Raw genomic sequence first — 17,741 nt, 5'->3', positions numbered from 1 at the left:
GTAAAGTTTGGGATGTTTTTATTTACAGCTTGTGGACCAATAAACTGCATCCTGTTTACATTCTGGACACTGGAATGACTTGGAGACTATCACAAAATGGGATGAAAAACAATAAAAAACAAACTCTGAGCCACATTTCCTTCAGGGTTTAACACTTATAAATGTGGTTTTTAATTCAGACATTCCTGGTTCCTCCTTAAACATTCACTGATGAACAGCTAACAGCCTTAAGGCCTTGATTGACATTTTAAACTGTTTTTTTATTTTGTAGTGACGTATTCCACTGGATAAACAGAACAAGTGTCAGTTTTTAAGCCGTATAGGAAGCTGAAGGAAAGAACCGTGGCGGTTCAGCAGTCCGACCTTTGACCTCTAAGCAGGAAGGGACCTTTGTGTTAAGCTTTATTGTATGCCAAAATGGGTATTAAAGCATTACAATCAGATTAGCAAATGACTTTAGGGAGGCTTGACAGGAAGCACCTTCCTGAGCAGCAAATTAATCCAAGATTTGGACCGACAGCATGCAGCGTGGGGGGTGGCGGCGTAGTAAACTGAAGACGGTGGCCAATCCTCTGAGCTCACATGTATGTCACGTAAAATTCACTAAAAATGCATTTCTGACTGTATGTGACGATGCACAGACCAAATAAAGGGTGGGATGGGTTAGCACAGGGGTCTGCAGCCTTTCAAGACTCACTGGGGTCAAATAGTGACCAGTAGGAGCCACAATTAAAAATAAGGCTCTCGAATTATCACGTTAATCGAGATTAATTCATTAATTACGGCGCGTCTTATTTTTATCACGTTCATTTCATTTTTGTGTCGGATGGTTATTTCTGTGTTATGCTTAAACACAAAATCTTTAACATACTGAAATGTTTTTAAAACGATGAAATTGATAGCTAAAAGCACTGAAGCTGATAGTCGGCTAAAATAATAGCTAAATGCTAAATTATCCTGTGGTAACATGTCTAGTTTACCCCAAACAGCTAGCTTAAAGCTGAAATATTAGCTAAAACCCAAAACAGCCTGAAAAAATGACAAAAAGCCTGAATTAGTAAAAACAGCTAGCATGTAGCTGAAATATTAAACCCCAAATAGAAAATTCACTTCATAATCTGCTTTAAGTATGAATTCTGATTGTGCTTATTGAGCTCCGATAGATTTTCTGTGATAAACAGCGATCAAAAACCTGTCAAAACATTTTAGTGCGACTTTGGTAAACTCGATATATGGCACTACCTGCGATGATGCTACAGTGAATGCTGTAAGGTGAAGAAGCTAGTGCTAATAGCTGAAGATTCAGAAATTGATAGCTAAAAATGCTGAAGCTGATGGCAGAAAACGCTGAAGTTGATGTCTAATTTACCCCCAAACAGATAGCTTGAAGCTGAAATATTAGCTGAATTTGAAAATAGCCTAAAAAACTAAAAGAAAAAAGCCTAAATTAGCCAGCATGTAGCTGAAATATTAACTAAACTCCCAAAATTAACAAAGAAAATGAAAATTCCCTTCATAATCTGGTGTGCTTTAAGTATGAATTCTGATTGTGTTTATTGACTTCCGATTGATTTTCTGTGATAAAGGATTGGATGGAGCATTATGGGTAATGTAGTCAGGAGCCTTGTGGAGTGATAGGTAGAGTTAAGGTCTAGGTTTGTGAATGGGTTAGATACAGTTTGACTCTTCTGAGTCTTTAGTTTCACTTTATCCACTTTATAGGCCAAAAAAATACTGTTTTTAAAAACTTACTTCAACCAGAGAGCCACAATGGAGGGTAAAAGAGCCACGGAGCGTCAGGTTGCAGACCCCTGGGTTAGCGTTCGACCTAGCAGCCTCATTCTACGTGCAGAAGTCCTGAATGTGATCTCCCTCAGCATATTGCACAAAGCTCCACCCTGGGAAACCCTGACTATACCTTCAGATTAGTCACACGCACATGAATGACTTTTTTAACCATAAGCTGCTGTTGTGTAAGATCCTACAGCCTCATTTTTTAGTAAAGAATCGTTCTCTAATCTTTGCTTTGGTTAGCAGAACCGTATGTAAACATCTGTTTATTCTGTGCAGCATGTTAATACAAACAACGTCCATGGATCCAAAGACGTTCCCGCTGCTATCCAAGGATCCCCAACACCGTTTCCCCCACCCCGAGAAAGTAGACGACCTGTGCGATGCCGAACAGAGGAGCGATGACTAAAGCGCGGCACGTTGCGCCCTTCAGGAATGCGGACGGGCCTTCACGCTCCATGATGCGTCTGCAAAACAACACCGGCGTTAGGAAGACGTCCCGGAAAAGGCGTCGCCGCAGGTCGTGACCTTACCGCATGCAGTCCACGACTCCTCTGTACGTGTCCTCGCCTGCGCCTTTTTGTAAAGTTTGCAGACGGGTCTTTATAACTGCAAACATTTGAAGCAAAAAAAAAAAAAACTAAAGTGGAGAAACTGCAGCCAGTTAAATGATCAACTCTGAGAAAAATGGTGTAATTTCCTTACAAAAGAGGTTTCAGGCTTTTAAAAGTTTACCAACGTTTACATTTTGAACATCTGAAGACCGACGTGAAGTTAGGTGGATATTTGACAGATATTCTCTCCAGGAACACTGCGGCGCTCGATCCGAAACAAGATTCAGTTTAGCGGGTTGTACTAGGAAGATGTGTCGGTAAAGGTTTGCATTCCAATTTAGGGACCGTCAACAAATTAAGTACAATTTTAATGTGAATGTTCGCTTTTTTCTTCAACAGCTTTCAAGGTTTTGGACCTAATCCGTCCAAATCCCTTTAGCATAGTAAACCTGAATAAGAACTATCCGGGTCAGCAGTTTAGATCAGCTTTTCATGCTTTTTCTAATTTTAGTCAATTTTTTTGAGTAAATTTTCACGTTTATCTTCACTTTTTGTTTTTGGGTTTTGGGCCTTATCGATCCAAATCACATTTTTTTTGTGTAAATTTTCACTAAAATACTATCTTAACTCGAAATAATCACAAAAAAACTTAAGTAGATGAAAAATTTGCCAAAAATGTTAGCATGTTGATAAAATATTAATCTTAAGAATATTCCAAAAAATCTCAGTAGATGCTAAATTAGTCATAAAAGCTAACACGTTACTAAAATGCAATCTCAACTCGGAAATAGCCCAAAAAAACCTTAGGAAATGCCAAAATTGTCAAAAAAGCTAACCCTTTGCTAAAATACTAGCTTAACTCCATAGTAGCCAGAAAAACATTATTAGATGCCAAAATTACCAAAAATGTTAGCAAGTTGTTAAAATATTAGTTAATCTCAAGAATAGCCCAAAAAACCAGAGTAAATGCCAAATTAGCAAAAAAGCTAACACGTTGCTAAAATACTAGCTTAACTCCATAGTAGCCAGAAAAACATCATCAGATACCAAATTAGCCAAAAATGTTAGCGTGGTGATAAAATATTAGGTAATCTCAAGAATAGTCCAAGAATCCTAGGTGGATGCTAAAATAGTCAAAAAAGCTAGCACGTTGCTAAAATACTAGCTTAACTCAGTAGTAGCTGAAAAAACATCATTAAATGCCAAATTAGCCAAACATTTTAGCATTTTTTTTAGTTAATCTCAAGAATAGTCCAAAAATCCTAGGTAGATACTAAAATAGCCAAAAAAGCTAGCACATTTTTAAAATACTATCTTGACTCAGAATCAGCCAAAAAAGCTAAGCTAAGATTTCCAAATTAGCCAAAAAAGCTAGCACATTGCTAAAATACTAGCTTATCTCCATAGTAGCCCCAAAAATATCATTAGATACGAAATTAGCCAAATAAAAATGCCTGTGGATAAAATATTAGGTAATCTCAAGAATAGCCCAAACATCCTCAGTAGATGCTAAATCAGCTAAAAACATGAAAATTTACTCAAAAATTGACTAAAATTAGAAAAAGCATGAAAAGCTGATCTAAACTGCTGACCCGGATAGTTCTTAACCAGTTTTACTATGCTAAAGGGATTTGGACGGATTAGGTCAAAACCTTCAAAGCTATTGGAGAAAAAAGCGAACATTCATATTAAAATTTTACTTAATTTGTTGACGGTCCCTAAATTTCCTAGTACAACCTGCTACACTGATGCCGCTGTGTGCCGGAGCGACATCTGTCAACTATCCAACTGACTCCACCTCGATCATGTGCAGGATGATAACGGGTTGAACCACTCACCATCCAGGGGCGTCACGGCCACGGCCGCCACGGACCCGGCAGAGCAGCCGGCCACGAACGACTGCCAGAACGGCGCCTGGGCCTGCGTGTCCGCCTGGTTGCCGGCGCTGTCCCGGCCCAGCGCGTTGAGGTTGGCGAACAGGGGGAAGTAGATCATGGAGAAAGGAACGTCCCTGAACACAAACATAGACTGGTGACTGAGAGAAGGAGGTCACGAGGGTCGTGGACCAATACGAGCAGAACATCATCAGCAGGACGGCAGGGATCGATGCTGATTAGTGATGGGAAATATAACAAGGGATGCTGGAGTTACGCAAGTCAGATGATAGTGGATATGGAGGCAGTGAGCAGCAGGGAAAAGTACAGAAACTACTGTAGGTTTTAGGTTTTAAAACTCCTGATCAAAACTCAGACAACAAATAAAATCTACTCAGTTCAAAACTCAAATTGTATTTGTCATATAAATAAACATAATATGCAGTGTAACTATTGCACCACTGTCTGACGGTGTGAGGATGAGATAAAGTTAACCGACAGTAATTTACAATAAATATAAAATATACAAGTAAAATGAAAGTTTGCAAAACCACAAAAATATAACAACAATTAACAATCAAACTGAACCGAATGTTACACCGTTTAACCAAATCGTGGGGAAAGTGTATCATCCCTACTGGATACTATTAGGGTTAAAGTCTCAAATCTGTCCTAAATTTAGGAAGGATTCATTGTTTATTACGCTCCACCAGACTTAACTGAGAGGTTTTACTTTAGTGTCCTAATTATCAAATTTAAAAAAAAGATTTTTCTCAATTTTTACACAAATCTTCGACCAAACATTGTGACCCAAAACGTCCGAGTTTGAACTGAATCATGAAGAAAATTCTTGTTGCATCTCCAGTATTGACTCTCATTTGTTTGGAAATGGCTTTAAATGAACGATTGTCGTGTACTGACTGTCGTGAGTCTACAACGAGTCGTCCTTCCTAGTCGTTTTAGCTCGTCAGCGGCTCAAACATTCACCAGTTCGCTTTGTGTTTACGGCCTTTTGTTCTGTTGGCACTCATAGTTTTAACAACTGATTGTTGAGGAACTCTGAGATAACAGTCTGTCTGCATCATTCTATCTATTGTTATTTGCCAGACTAACAAAACAGGCCCAGACCATGATGCTACCTATATCAATGCTGAATGTTTGAGTTTGTTTCCCTGGTTGTTCTCTCTCTATATTCAATGTTTTTATTGATCATAAACTCTGCTGGGATTTGTGCACTAGAACTTGTTTTACTGGATCCAGAGACAAAGCTGCTCCTGAAACCTCCAGAACATGAAGATAAGCAAACACTACGGCCTGCTTTTCACAAGCTCATAATCAGGAGCCTTTTGGGAAATCAAAGGCATTTCTATTTTGTCTTCATTTCTTTATTTATGTGGAAGAATCCTCCACTGGTTTAGTTCTCATTTATGAGTCAGAAAAGTAAAAAAAAATTGGCGTTTTGTGAGGTCTTTGTGTGTCTTTCTGTGCTCGCTGACCTCATCAAGGTGGCTCCTGCTCCCCGGTAAAGGCCCGCCAGGCCTCGAGTCTTCAGCAGTTGCACCGTGATGCCGGTGGCGGAGGGCCGCTGCGCAGGAGCGGACTGTGCTTGTGGTGGAGGCGCCACCAACGATGGCGCCGGACCAGGAGCGGCAGCCTGCGCCGCGGCCGACACCGGTCTCTGTGCGGCTGAGGGATGAACGCAAACACGTCACGGGAGGAGAAACGGAGGCTGAAGCTTCTGCGTTCAGGAAAACTCACCAAGCCGCCCCGCGTCCTGCAGCTGGATCTTCAGCATCTCCATGGGCGTGGTGACCACCACCTGGCAGGTCCCGGCGCCACACCCAGCAAGGACCTCCCCCCACAGAGGCAAACGCCTGGAGACGAAATTCATTGATGGAAAAAAGTTCATTACTGTGTTAACAATTAAAAAATTAGAAAAGTTGAAAATGCTGAAGGAATTTACTGTAATTGCAGAAGGGATTTTCTGAAAATCCTAAAGCTATTTGGATCATGCTAAAGTAGCTACAGGACTTAAAGTTGAAGAAATTGCAGAAAGAAATTGAAGAATTTCTTGAAAAATCAAAAATTCACGAAAAATGTATAAATGTGTAAAAGGTATGAAGTCAGAATAAGCCCCTAAAATCAGTAGATCCCAAAATAGCCAGAAAAGCTAGCAAGTTGCTAAAATACTAGCTTAACTCAGAATTTGCCCAAAAAACCTAAGAAAAATCCCAAAATAGCCTTTAAAAAAAATCACACATTGCTAAAATACTAGCTTAACTACGAATTGGCCCAAAAACCTTAAGTATATATGCTAAGTTAGCCAAAAAGCTAGCATGTTGCTAAAATACTAACTTAACTCAGAATTATCCCCCAAAAAACCTTAGAAAAATCTCAAAATAGCCTTTTAAAAAATCACACGTTGCTAAATTACTAGCTTAACTCAGAATTGGCCCAAAAACCTAAGTGTATACTAAATTAGTCAAAAAAGCTAACACGCTGCTAAAATATTACCCTAACTCAAAATTACCTCAGAAAACCCCAGTAGGTTCAAATTAGCCAAAAAGCTAACATGTTGCTAATATTATAACCTAACTCAGATTTAAGCCAAAAATATTTAGTATGTGCTAAATTAGCCGAAAAAGCTTACATGTTGCTAAAATATTAGCTAAACTCAAAACTAGCCCTCCCAAAAACCCTTAGTAATTGCCAAAATGGCCACAAAAAAAACTAGCATGTTGCTTAAATTTCATCTTAACTCCATAGTAAAAAATGGAGTAAAAAAAAGCCATAATTAGATGTCGAATTAGCCATAAACCTTAGCATGGTGCTAAAATACTAGTTAATCTCAAGAATAGCGCAAAAAACATAATTAGATGCTAAATTAGCCAAAAACGTTAGCATGTTGCTAAGATATTAGCTAAATTCCGAATTAGCCTTAAAAACCTCAGTAGTCCTGAACATGTTGAACGTTTTGATACCAAACTTGCATAACTTGCAGAAAGTGCACAAATATTTGAAGAATTATGTGAAAAAAATGGCAAAATTTGCATACAATTTCAAAAATGATGTAAAGTGAAGTCAAAGCATGAATGTCCTCAACATGTTGAATGTTTTTAGTTGCATAATTTACATAAGTTTGAAAATGTTCCATTCATTTTCTATGGGGCTGAAAAATCGCATAAATTGCGTAAAATCTTAAAAACTGTAAAATGTACAAATACCAACAGTACAAACAGGAATGTCCTTAACGAGTTGCAAGTTTTGATACCAAGATTCCTTAAATCCGTGAAAGGGATTGAGGTTTCACAAATCAAGAAACGTACGGAAGAATAAAAGAGGAATTATAATAAAGAGAAACAGAGAATTCACATAATTCCTGTAAATCAAAGATCACAAACGCTGGATTTCAGGTGTTAAAGGGTTAAATCGGATTCTGTGTGAGCAGAGATGCTTTTACATCAATAAATGGTGGAATTTAACGTTTTCTCTACACATTCTTCACATTACAAAGGAGCAAAGATTACCCGTCCTTGGAGAGCTTCTGCCTGAACACATCGTTCGCCGCTAGCTTGATTGCTTTTTCTGGTGTGACGAGAGTCAGGTTCACGGCTGCACCTGCAAAACACAAGATCCATATGATGAAGCCGGCGCCGAACTGCATCCAGGAGCAGGAAGACTTAAAGGATTTCAGAGTCAACGTGGGCGGCGAGGCTACACCTGGAGCGGCGTTTGTAACCCGGATTAGAATGTGGTTATAAATGCTAAAGTTACCTCTGTAGCATCCAAAGTATCCCTCAGAGCGCACCGTCTTCGCCAGACAATCAAACCTGCCACAAAGGAAAGAGCAGAAAAGCAGCTGATTCCTTTTGTTATGACATCCATGAAAATATTTGTATTTATCACATCATTTCTGGATTCATTTCCCTTCTTCCTTCTCTTTTCTAAATTTGGATTTGTTTAGAAAACCCTCCTAGAAAGACAGCGGTGGGGAGCTGTGAGTCAGAGCCTTATGAGGAAAAGTTATCTGAGCTTTTTTCCATGTCTGACTCACAGTGGAAAACCGCAGAACACAAATGAGACGGCGACGCCCTGCCAGCCGGCGGTATTGATGCTCTGCACAGATGTGCTCCACATTTAGGGTCAGCGAGTCCTTTAGGGACACGTCCTGTCTTTGGTTGAGCTACGATTTCTAAAATACGCAGTTTTAAAGACCCACTCTGATGAAAGTTGTACTTTTAATATGTTCTTGTGAGATTTCTCTGATAGATTTAGAGAAAATTAAGCATAAATTCTATTTCTGAGTATGTTTTATTCAAATTGTTGTGAAGCAGATGAAAAAAGATCGTATTTGTGACGTTAATAAAAAAAAAAAAAAGAAAAAATCACACTCTGGGCGGGGCCACAAGCTCCCTGCTCCGCTGCATTCCACCTGGGGCTGTAAGCTAGCAGGAGAGCATGTCGGTTATGGGTAATGGGAAGAGGGGGTGGGGTTATTCCAACAACTGAGAGGGAAATTTATCTGCAGAAACTATATTCTAGAAAACAACGTTTTGTTTTGGTTTTCTTGCCAAAAACGGTATAATCATAATTAAGAGAGAACTGGGAATGAACTGAGAAATGTCAGATTTAATTCATTAATAAGGTAATTATTAGCTAATGTCAAGTAGAGTTTGATTAAATGCTTGAAAAGGAGTGGGAGGAAGCGAACTTATATAATCTCACCGCTACTTCGTTACCTCATTTTGTAGTTTTGTATAGTTATGTAATCTAGTTCTGGATCAAAACATGATAAAAGTGGGTCTTTAATTTAGTTCTTGTGGGTTTTTCTTCTTCTTTTTGACTAATTTATAGTCGATTAGTCGTTACTTTATATTATATGGAGTCAGGGTGTAGTAAAGTTGAAAGTTATGATGGCGTTGTGTTGTCTTTTTGGACTATTTATTAAGGCTTTTTAGGCTAATTTGGAGTTTAGCTAATATTTCAGCTGAATGCTAGCTCTTTTGGCTAATTTAGAGTTTTTTTAAAAAGTTTTTTTAAGGGTATTTTGGAGTTTAGATAATATTTACACACTAGCTTTTGACTAATTTAAACTTTTTTCAGTTTTTTAGGCTAATTTGGCATTTAATTAATATTTTAGCTGGCTATCAGCTTCAGTATTTTTCAGCTATCATCACATCTTCAGCAGCTACATTCAGCTTACAGCATCACACTAGCATTATCTCAGGCAATGCTTTATATCTAATTTGTAGTTAGTTCCAAGCTAATGATGGTTAAGATGTGTTTTACATCCACTCTGCGAATGACCCAATTAGTCGACTAATAAAATCGTCACTAATTGTTAATAATCGTTTGTGGCAGCACTAATGCTGAGTGAACGTTTTATTTTAAAATATCAGTATAAATGTATAAAATTAGTTTTATGTTAATGCAGACTGGAATTTAAATTAAAAAAAATTAGGGTTTGGTTTTTTAGATTGAAGAATAAAGAATGTTTTTATTTAAATGTATGTTTTGTTCCATCAGATTTTTTTCTTTTCCCTAAATAGATTTTTTTCTTTATGCAAAAAGAAAAAAATATAAAAATATTCAAATTTGATTTGATTTGTTTTCCTACAATTTCATTGATTTAATCTGCCATTAAAATACTTTTTTTCAGCCCCAGATGAAACAAATGTTTCGTTAAACCAGCTTGACTGTAGATACTGAACAAAACTAGCAGTTTACATAAATAATAACGTTTGATGACAAACTAAATGGATAATTGATCTGTTTGGAAATGTAATAAGCAGCTTAGAAGTGGTCGGGGAAATCCCACTCACATTCCTTTGTAGACTTGGATTCCCTGCTGGTTCTGTAGGCGGGTCTTTGCCAAGTCAATAGGAAACACACATGTCACACCCACCAGGCCGGCCACGCCCCCATTAATCAGCTTAGCGGGGAGACTGCAGAGGGATCAGCGGAGGCATGCACACGTATATAAACAGAGGCAGACGTTCAGACAAACGACTCAATTTATGGAACAAGGTGTAAATGAAGCAGATCTGGGCGGAGTCAGAGCACTCGGGGTCAAAATAACGTGTCGTCATGCTCACCTCACTTTCTTGTCTCCCATCCTGCCAGCTCCTGGGCTCCTCGGGAGCTCCTCTCCTCGACTTCCTCTTGTCCTCACAAAGTCCGAAGCCGCCGACAGGTATCAGGCCTCACCTGTCCAACGACCGAGGGATGGAAGCACCGCCCCTTTTTTCCTCTGAAAGACCAGTGCTGAGTGTGTGTGTGGTGGCCAGCCTTTCTGCTCTGTTGTACCTCACATGAAAACCAGATCTGTGTTCTCACTGTCTGAACGCACAAACATGTCATTAATGGGGATTCGCCCGTCCAATCAAAACAGAGAACAATGCAGTCACAGGTCAGGATGTCCGGCGGTCAAAAAGAAAAGAAAAAGGATGTCCGGCGGTCCTTAAAATACTGAAATGTGGAGCATAGAGAGGGAAATGTGTGACATAAAACCTGTTCAAGAAAGTCCAACGAATCTGAAATCTCCTTCATCTTTTCTCATTCTTTGTTTCCTCTTCTTTCCAGCCTCTAATTAATCTCTGTCTTAATCTCTCCACCTACACCCTGTCTCTATTTTTACCGCCGTAAACCTCGGCCAGATCCCTGCCTGACTTTTCCACACAGTCATGGAGACGATGGATCCTGGTTTGGTATCCTTACAGGGTCGTTTTTAGGGATTTCTCTTGGTGACATTCTGGGCATGCCTTTCACTGAGCCTCTTTCTGAGAAACTTCCTTTCAGTTCAGCAAAGACGCTGCCAAAACACAGACAAGAGAGCCTCCCCCCCAGCCAGCCTCCAGCTTTCCCAACACTGCACTGGAACACCAACAAAACCACAATCTACAAAAACAAAAAGTTCATTCTGTCCAACTCACCTCTGCTGAAGCATCCCACCGCCGGCTGGATCACTTCTCTCCCCCTTCAGCCGAGCGGGCAGCAGCGGTAGTCAAGCGAGAGCGATCAGAGAGAAGTGCCCGCCGCTCAGGGGCCGCTGCACAAACACCAGCATTGTCCCGCCGCCTAAGTCCCTCCCTCTCATGGTGACTCCCCGTGTGACAGCTCATGGCTGCGCACAAACCTCTGGCCCGTTCATCCGCAGCCCCAAACACCGTCAGGGTCAGGATATGGTCTGCCGTCACTCGTGGATGGATGTGCAAACTATGAACAAAGACAGGAGAAGTTTCCTCAGTAATGAGCTCTCTGGGCTGCATTCATGTAGTTACATAACCGCTCCAGACCCGCTGAACGCCGCCAAAGAATTCCAATTACTACTGTCTGTAAATATCCACACACTATTTAGGACTCTCTGGTAAAAACCATAACAGCACGAGCAAGAACAGATTTCACTTTCAAATTAATTTGAATTTACAATCTCCCAAAGTTAAGAAAAATACATTCAAATGACATCAAGAGGTTCTATTTTACACATTTCACTTAAAAATGTAATTAATTTCATTACTAATGTTTCAGATACGGATTTAGAAAGCAGGAAAAATGAACTAAAAACTACTTTTCAAACATATTGAGGTTAAAAAACTAGTTTTAAATTCTACCAAGTAAACTCTCGACTTCTGCCCCCTTCTGGCAGATCAGACTTTAATAAGCACATATAAAAAAATAAATATGAAAAAAAATTGTCTTTTTTTGTCAGTCGTTTCAACTGAAAAGTTTAATTCTCGTTTAGATTATTCCAGGTGATTAAAACCCCAAATTTGGGGTTTCTGAATGTTTATTTGTGCAAACCATTTCTAAGCAAGCTGGTTGTTCACAGAGTGCTGTATTCAGGTATATTATAAACCCACTCCAATGAAAATTATGTTTTAAATATGCTATTTTTGGCATTTTTCTGATGACGTATAGAGAAAAAAAATTGCATTTCTGAGTATTTCTTTGATCATTGTTAATCAGGATCAGATAAAAATGTTTGAAAAAGACCTTTTTTTGTGACGTAGAAAATAATAAATAAATAAAATCAAACTCTGGTGTAAAACGGTCACAGTCCGTGATGGTTTGTGTTTCTGCATCATAGACATAATGTTCTGCATCACCTGCACTGTTGGTCCTCTTGTAAAGGGAAAGTTCTATGCTGCCCTCTGCTGGCCAGCTGAGTTTGGTGCATGCTGCTGAAGGTTCCAAAAGCTGCTTCAGACTCTGAACCTGTAAGAGAATCGATGAGCTACTGTCAAGATGAAGGTCAGAGATGCTTGAAATAAACGCACTGACATTTTATTCTGAAAACCTCCTTTTCTTGATTGGTCAGATGTGATTTTCTAATTTATATATTTTCTTCATGGGTCCTTACTATCAAAACGAGAAAAGTTGCATGACCTGCGATAACAGTAGTGTGAATGCTTTTTACTGAAAGTGCTTGTTAAAGATGCTGAAGCTTTTAGCTGAAAATGGCAACATAATTTACTTTAATTGCTGAAGGGATTTGCTGAAAATGCAAAAGCTATTTGCAAAAAGTTAAATTTGCTAAAAGACTGGAAATGTCATTAAAGAACTTCGAAAGAGCCCTGATGTTGACCTAAATTTCTGAAAATTTTGTAATAAAATTGCGTAATAATCCCTAATACATGCCAGTTTTGCACACGTTTTGTGTGTTGATTTAATATAAGCAAACTAGCCCACTTTACATTTGACAATGATTTTATATTTATTAACATTTCAAAAGTAATTGTTAATAAATATAATTGTGTAAATGCTTAGTGAGCATTCACATTAAAGTGATTCTCCTGCTGTTTTCTGGAGTTTAGCTAGTGGAGAATTTTTTTAACCTAGTTTACCTAATATTTTATACCTATTTATTCTAGCTTTTTTGGCTAATTTGGCATGTGCTATGGTTTTTTATGCTAATCTAGAGTTTAGCTAATATTTTAGCAACAGCCTTGTATGTTTGACTAATTTAGTTCATCAAGGAATTTTAGGCTGTTTTGTAGCTATTGTTTAAGCAAACAGCTAGCTTTTTTGGCTAATTTGGCATCTACTGAGGGGTTTTTATGCTAATTTGGAGTTTAGCTAATATTTTAGCAACAGGCATACATTTTTGGACTAATTTAGTTTATTGAGGTATTTTGTAGCTAGTGTTTAAGCAAACTGCCAGTTTTTTTGGTTAATTTGGCATATATTGAGGTTTTTAATACTATTTTAGAGTTTACCTAATATTTTAGCAATATGCTAACGTTTTTGACTAATTTAGTTTTTGGAGGAATTTTAGGCTATTTTGGAGCTTAGCTAGTATTTAAGCAATGAGCTAGCTTTTTGGCTAATTTGGCATCTTCTGAAGTTTTTTTATGCTAATTTGGAGTTTACCTAATATTTTAGCAATATGCTAACGTGTGACACACAGAATGTGTTTTCACATTATGTTAAGTTGTGGACTTTAATTTTGAAGGTGCAAATCCCTTCAGGGCGGAGTACCCTTTTCCGCCAGCAGGTGGCGTTTGGCTCTGTGAGACGTTATTGAGACGTTGACAGCTCTCTGCTTCAATATGACTGAAGCACGGCAAAGAGGAACATCGCTGTCGTCTCATTTCATTTGTCCCTTGTGTTTCACAGGTCGGTAACACAGAAAAATGACTTAAAATTGTTAGAAGATGTAAATAGGAAACACATGTGATTGGGAAGTGCCATTTTATGTAATAATTATTACAATTTTGAACAAAGTAAATTGGAAAAGTTATAAATGGCATTTTAAGTCCAATACAAAGTTGATTTAACTGTCTTATTTTAGTAATGATTATTCTGAAGTGCTCCAACATTACTAAAATGTTTTATATTGTTGATATGTACACAAATTAATAACCTGAGTTAATGTTTATATTGTTAAAGTTCATTTTTAAATCCCAAGCTAAAGCTGAAGTCAGAGAATATGCTAGGATGGCAGTTAATGAGCTGTTGTAAATGGCAGTGTTTGTTATATGTGAAGCAGTCCAGCTACAGAATATTCTGGTAAAGAAATATATAGGACAAGGTCAGTGTTAGTGAATGTTATTGAACAATATTATTTGATTTGTTGACTGTACATGATCTGTCTTGCATGGTTATAAATACTAGAAACAGTTATATGTAAGCTGATTGTGAAAGAAGTACGTGATTGTATTAATAAATATGACTGAAGCACGGCAAAGAGGAACATCGCTGTCGTCTCATTTCATTTGTCCCTTGTGTTTCACAGGGAACAATTAATCTGTTTCACAGGCCCAAAACCTGGGTCTGTTACATAACGTTTTTGACTAATTTTGTTTACCGAGGAATTTTAGACTATTTTGGAGTTTAGCTAGTATTTAAGCAACGTGCTAGCTTTTTTGACTAATTTTGGCATCTACTAACGTTTTTTTTTTGTGGCTAATTTGGAGTTTAGCTCAGATTTAAGAAACACACTCAACAGTTTTGCAAACTGATGTGTATTGTGGATTTTTAAGCAATTTTACAATAAACTGTTCAGAAATTGAGATCAACTTTAGTGCTTTTTCAAAATTATTTATCAATTTTAAAGTTTTGCAAATTGCTTTTGCATTTTTCAGCAAATCCCTTCAACAATTTAAAGATAATTGAGTCACCATCTTCTTAGCATAATTTAAAAGCGTTAGCATCTGCAGCGAGTACTTTCAGCAAAAAGCATTCACACTACTATTATCGCAAGTAATGCAATTTTTCTAGTTATATTTAGCATCTAAAAAACAAAAGTCACATTTACAGAGGAAATGACGTATGTACACTCTCCGTCGATTTTTTTTTTCCAGCATGCACTTTGTTCAAACGAACACTAGGGGGAGCTCCTGCGTTGCTCAAGCAGGACTTTCACTTCAGAGTTGTTTACAAATTTGTCTTGAACTGTTGCAACATTATTAATGATAAACTGAGCAAGTTTGGTACTTCCTGGTATTTCTTAAAAACATTTTTTTAAATAGCAAACTAGTTGCTGATAGCGCAGTTTTTTTCAAGCACTTCCTGAGGAGGTCCTGAAAGAAAGCAAAGGAAGACTGTTGTGTCATAACTCACACAGAGTCGGATGATGACACGCGGGGTCATGTTGGCACACAACTACAGAAACAATCGTAACCGCCAGTGTGACTAATCTCAGAACGAGTCACCTGGGTTTGTCGAAACAAGTTTAACTTTTTTACTTCTTGAGTCATTCAACAGTCATTCCCTTTAAACGGCGAGCGCATTTTAGACGCTGAGGGGTGCGGCGTTCATCTCCCTGTTCTAAAAGTGAGAATAAAATAACACATTTCTTTATAAGCATAAATATTAACTACACAATGATGTTAACGTTGATTATTTACGATATGTTGTTTCACTACATAATTTCTTTCTACCTTATTATGGTTGGCTAGAATGTGGAACCCCCCTGTAGCGACTGCAGTGGTACGGTCCTTCCCATCTGTTCGGCTCAGTTGTAACACTGATTGAAACAGATTGTGGCGCTCCCCGGGTCTCAATGGCAACTACCCCAACGGGGCGGCAGTGGCAACTTTTTCAGCGTTTGTAATGTTGCGGGAGCTCGCCGGGACGCCGAGGAAACAACTTTCTGATGTGAGAAATCAATGTGACGCATCGCTTCTGGCACCAAAATGTCACCGGGATGTAGAGTTTCAGTGGAGGAGATCCAGTCCTGGTGGGAAGTCCCCGCCATTGCCCACTTCTGCTCGCTGTTCAGGACGGCGTTCCGCCTTCCAGACTTCGAAATCGAGGTAAGCTCGGACCACCGCCGCCTTAAACCTCCTGGAGGCCATTATCTGTGGAAATGAGGTGTAGTTTGTGTCAGCGGTTTCCTCTGCGCGCTCTGTTAACCAGCTTAGCGTCACTTCTCCGAACTTCCCAAACGTTACAATCCGGTTAGGTAACGACCCGGCGGGCTCGCTAGCGGCGCGAGGCGCTCGTCTCGAATGCTAACCGGAGTTCCGTAAAGTTGGTCCTAACAGGCTTACGCTAAATATAGCCCGCGTAATCGTTTGTTTCGGTCGGATCTCCGAAACTTCGGAGGTCGTCGTGGCGTCACGCGCCGCTCGTTTGTTTTCGTTTCGCTACAGTGTGTTTCACGCGCGCGCTTAAAAAATAAATACTAGTGTTCGTAAAACACTTTTGATTCCGACTGAGAACGGCGCGGCGAGACGCCGTGTTTCTGTCAGGTGGAGGGAAGTTGACGGCACGCGCTCCTGGAGTTTATTGTCTCGCGGGCCATCTGGCTCGGGGTAGCCATAGGGACGCAGATGCAGTCCGTCCGTCCGGGCATTGTTTGCTCGCTCAAGTTCCATTTTGTCACCAGAAACGCGGGTTCGAACGCCCGCTCGCGACACCGGCTGACCGTTTCACGCTCTGGAGACGAGCCCGCACGCATGCGCCGTTCTGTTTTGTAGTAGCGAAGGTTATTACTAAAAAAAAAAGATAACTTGATCTGTTAGGACCCCCCCCCCGCCTCCACTCCAAACACGCACGCGGGCACACTCCTCCCATCATACAGCTCTGTGCTCCACTGCTAACTTATAAACATCTTTAAAGTGTTAAAAACATTCGTTTTATCGGAATGGTTGTGTTTTGGAGGTGGGGAGGGTCACCAGCGCCCATCAGCGGTGCCCGTCACTCACCCATCCCCACCCCCCCTCCGGCGCACGCTTTGTTTTTAACCCGAGAGAGACCCAGATTGGGGGGGCTGGCTGGCACGCGGCTTCCAAAGTAATCGAGTACTGTACTGGGTTGTTACAGCAACAGGAAACTACTTCTAAGGTACCTATCAAAATAAAAGCACCACGTGACACAATACATAAGAAGGTGACATAATACAACTTTTAATAAAGCTTTAAAATAAACATTTTAGTCCGATAGGATTATTTTAAGTCTTATTTTGCAGCAAAATGAACCTTTTTAATCTGTTTTTATTATTTTTTAAAATCTCCATAATATTGTTATCTGTCATTATCTTTTATTACTATTCATCTCTTGAATAAATTCTACTAAAAGTGTTAGTTTTTCTTTAAAGACACTTTGATGAAATGGTGTTTTTGGTGAGTTCTTGAGACATTTTTCTCATGATTGAGGAAGTATTTTGGAAAGGCAAGTTTATTTGTGCAGCTCATTTCATGAACAGACAAGTTCTTCATGTAAAACATTAAAAGAAACAGTCATAAGAAATAGTACAGGAGTGATCTTTAAAATATAATAATATAAAATAATTGTTTGTAGCAGCACTGATGGAATTAAGCTTGTGTGACTGTCATTATGAATGTTTAGTAACTATATATTCAATATTATATATACTTTCGTTATACATAACTCAGACGCATTACAGGACTTTCATATTTAACTAGAGGTTTGTTCTGCGGCAGCTGGCTGTGAGTAGACCCCCCGACCACATCACAGCAGATCACCAGGGGCTTCACTCCTCTGCTGGGTTTCAAGAAAACATCAAGATCAATGTGATCTTCTAGTGTGACATCGCAGTTGGACGCAGGAGGAGGTC

General features: G+C 39.2%; 2 protein-coding genes across 7 annotated transcripts in view; one reads left to right on the top strand and one right to left on the bottom strand.

The window, feature by feature from the left end:
• Position 1: 1 nt before the first annotated feature.
• slc25a18 (solute carrier family 25 member 18) lies at positions 2-15,997 on the bottom strand. Of its 6 annotated transcripts, none has more exons than XM_036212555.1 (14): positions 15,601-15,735; positions 15,281-15,487; positions 12,325-12,433; positions 11,355-11,434; positions 11,152-11,267; positions 10,315-10,558; positions 10,042-10,164; positions 7,994-8,049; positions 7,747-7,837; positions 5,978-6,093; positions 5,716-5,905; positions 4,184-4,356; positions 2,325-2,400; positions 2-2,258 (listed from the first exon to the last, which is right to left on the bottom strand). In XM_036212555.1, exons 6-14 carry the CDS (start codon positions 10,332-10,334, stop codon positions 2,117-2,119), a joined length of 987 nt encoding a protein of 328 aa, XP_036068448.1. In that variant the 5' UTR covers positions 10,335-10,558; positions 11,152-11,267; positions 11,355-11,434; positions 12,325-12,433; positions 15,281-15,487; positions 15,601-15,735; the 3' UTR covers positions 2-2,116. The 6 variants fall into 6 exon arrangements, with proteins under 6 accessions (XP_036068448.1, XP_036068449.1, XP_036068447.1 ...); XM_036212556.1 differs by having other exon boundaries at positions 10,315-10,469; XM_036212554.1 differs by having other exon boundaries at positions 10,315-10,554; positions 11,152-11,434.
• The window catches only part of LOC112152539 (cat eye syndrome critical region protein 2 homolog), a gene marked incomplete in the record, with an annotated part of 51,409 nt that continues 49,493 nt past the window's right edge, over positions 15,826-17,741 (top strand). The window contains 1 exon segment of the mRNA XM_024282189.2: positions 15,826-15,975. Within this exon segment, the coding sequence (XP_024137957.1) occupies positions 15,856-15,975 (120 nt within the window).

Source organism: Oryzias melastigma, linkage group LG6 (genome assembly GCF_002922805.2).
Source record: "Oryzias melastigma strain HK-1 linkage group LG6, ASM292280v2, whole genome shotgun sequence".
In the NCBI taxonomy this organism is placed as follows: Eukaryota; Metazoa; Chordata; class Actinopteri; order Beloniformes; family Adrianichthyidae; genus Oryzias; species Oryzias melastigma.
The sequence above is the reverse complement of the archived record's forward strand: the minus strand, read 5'-3'. Positions and strand labels throughout refer to the sequence as shown.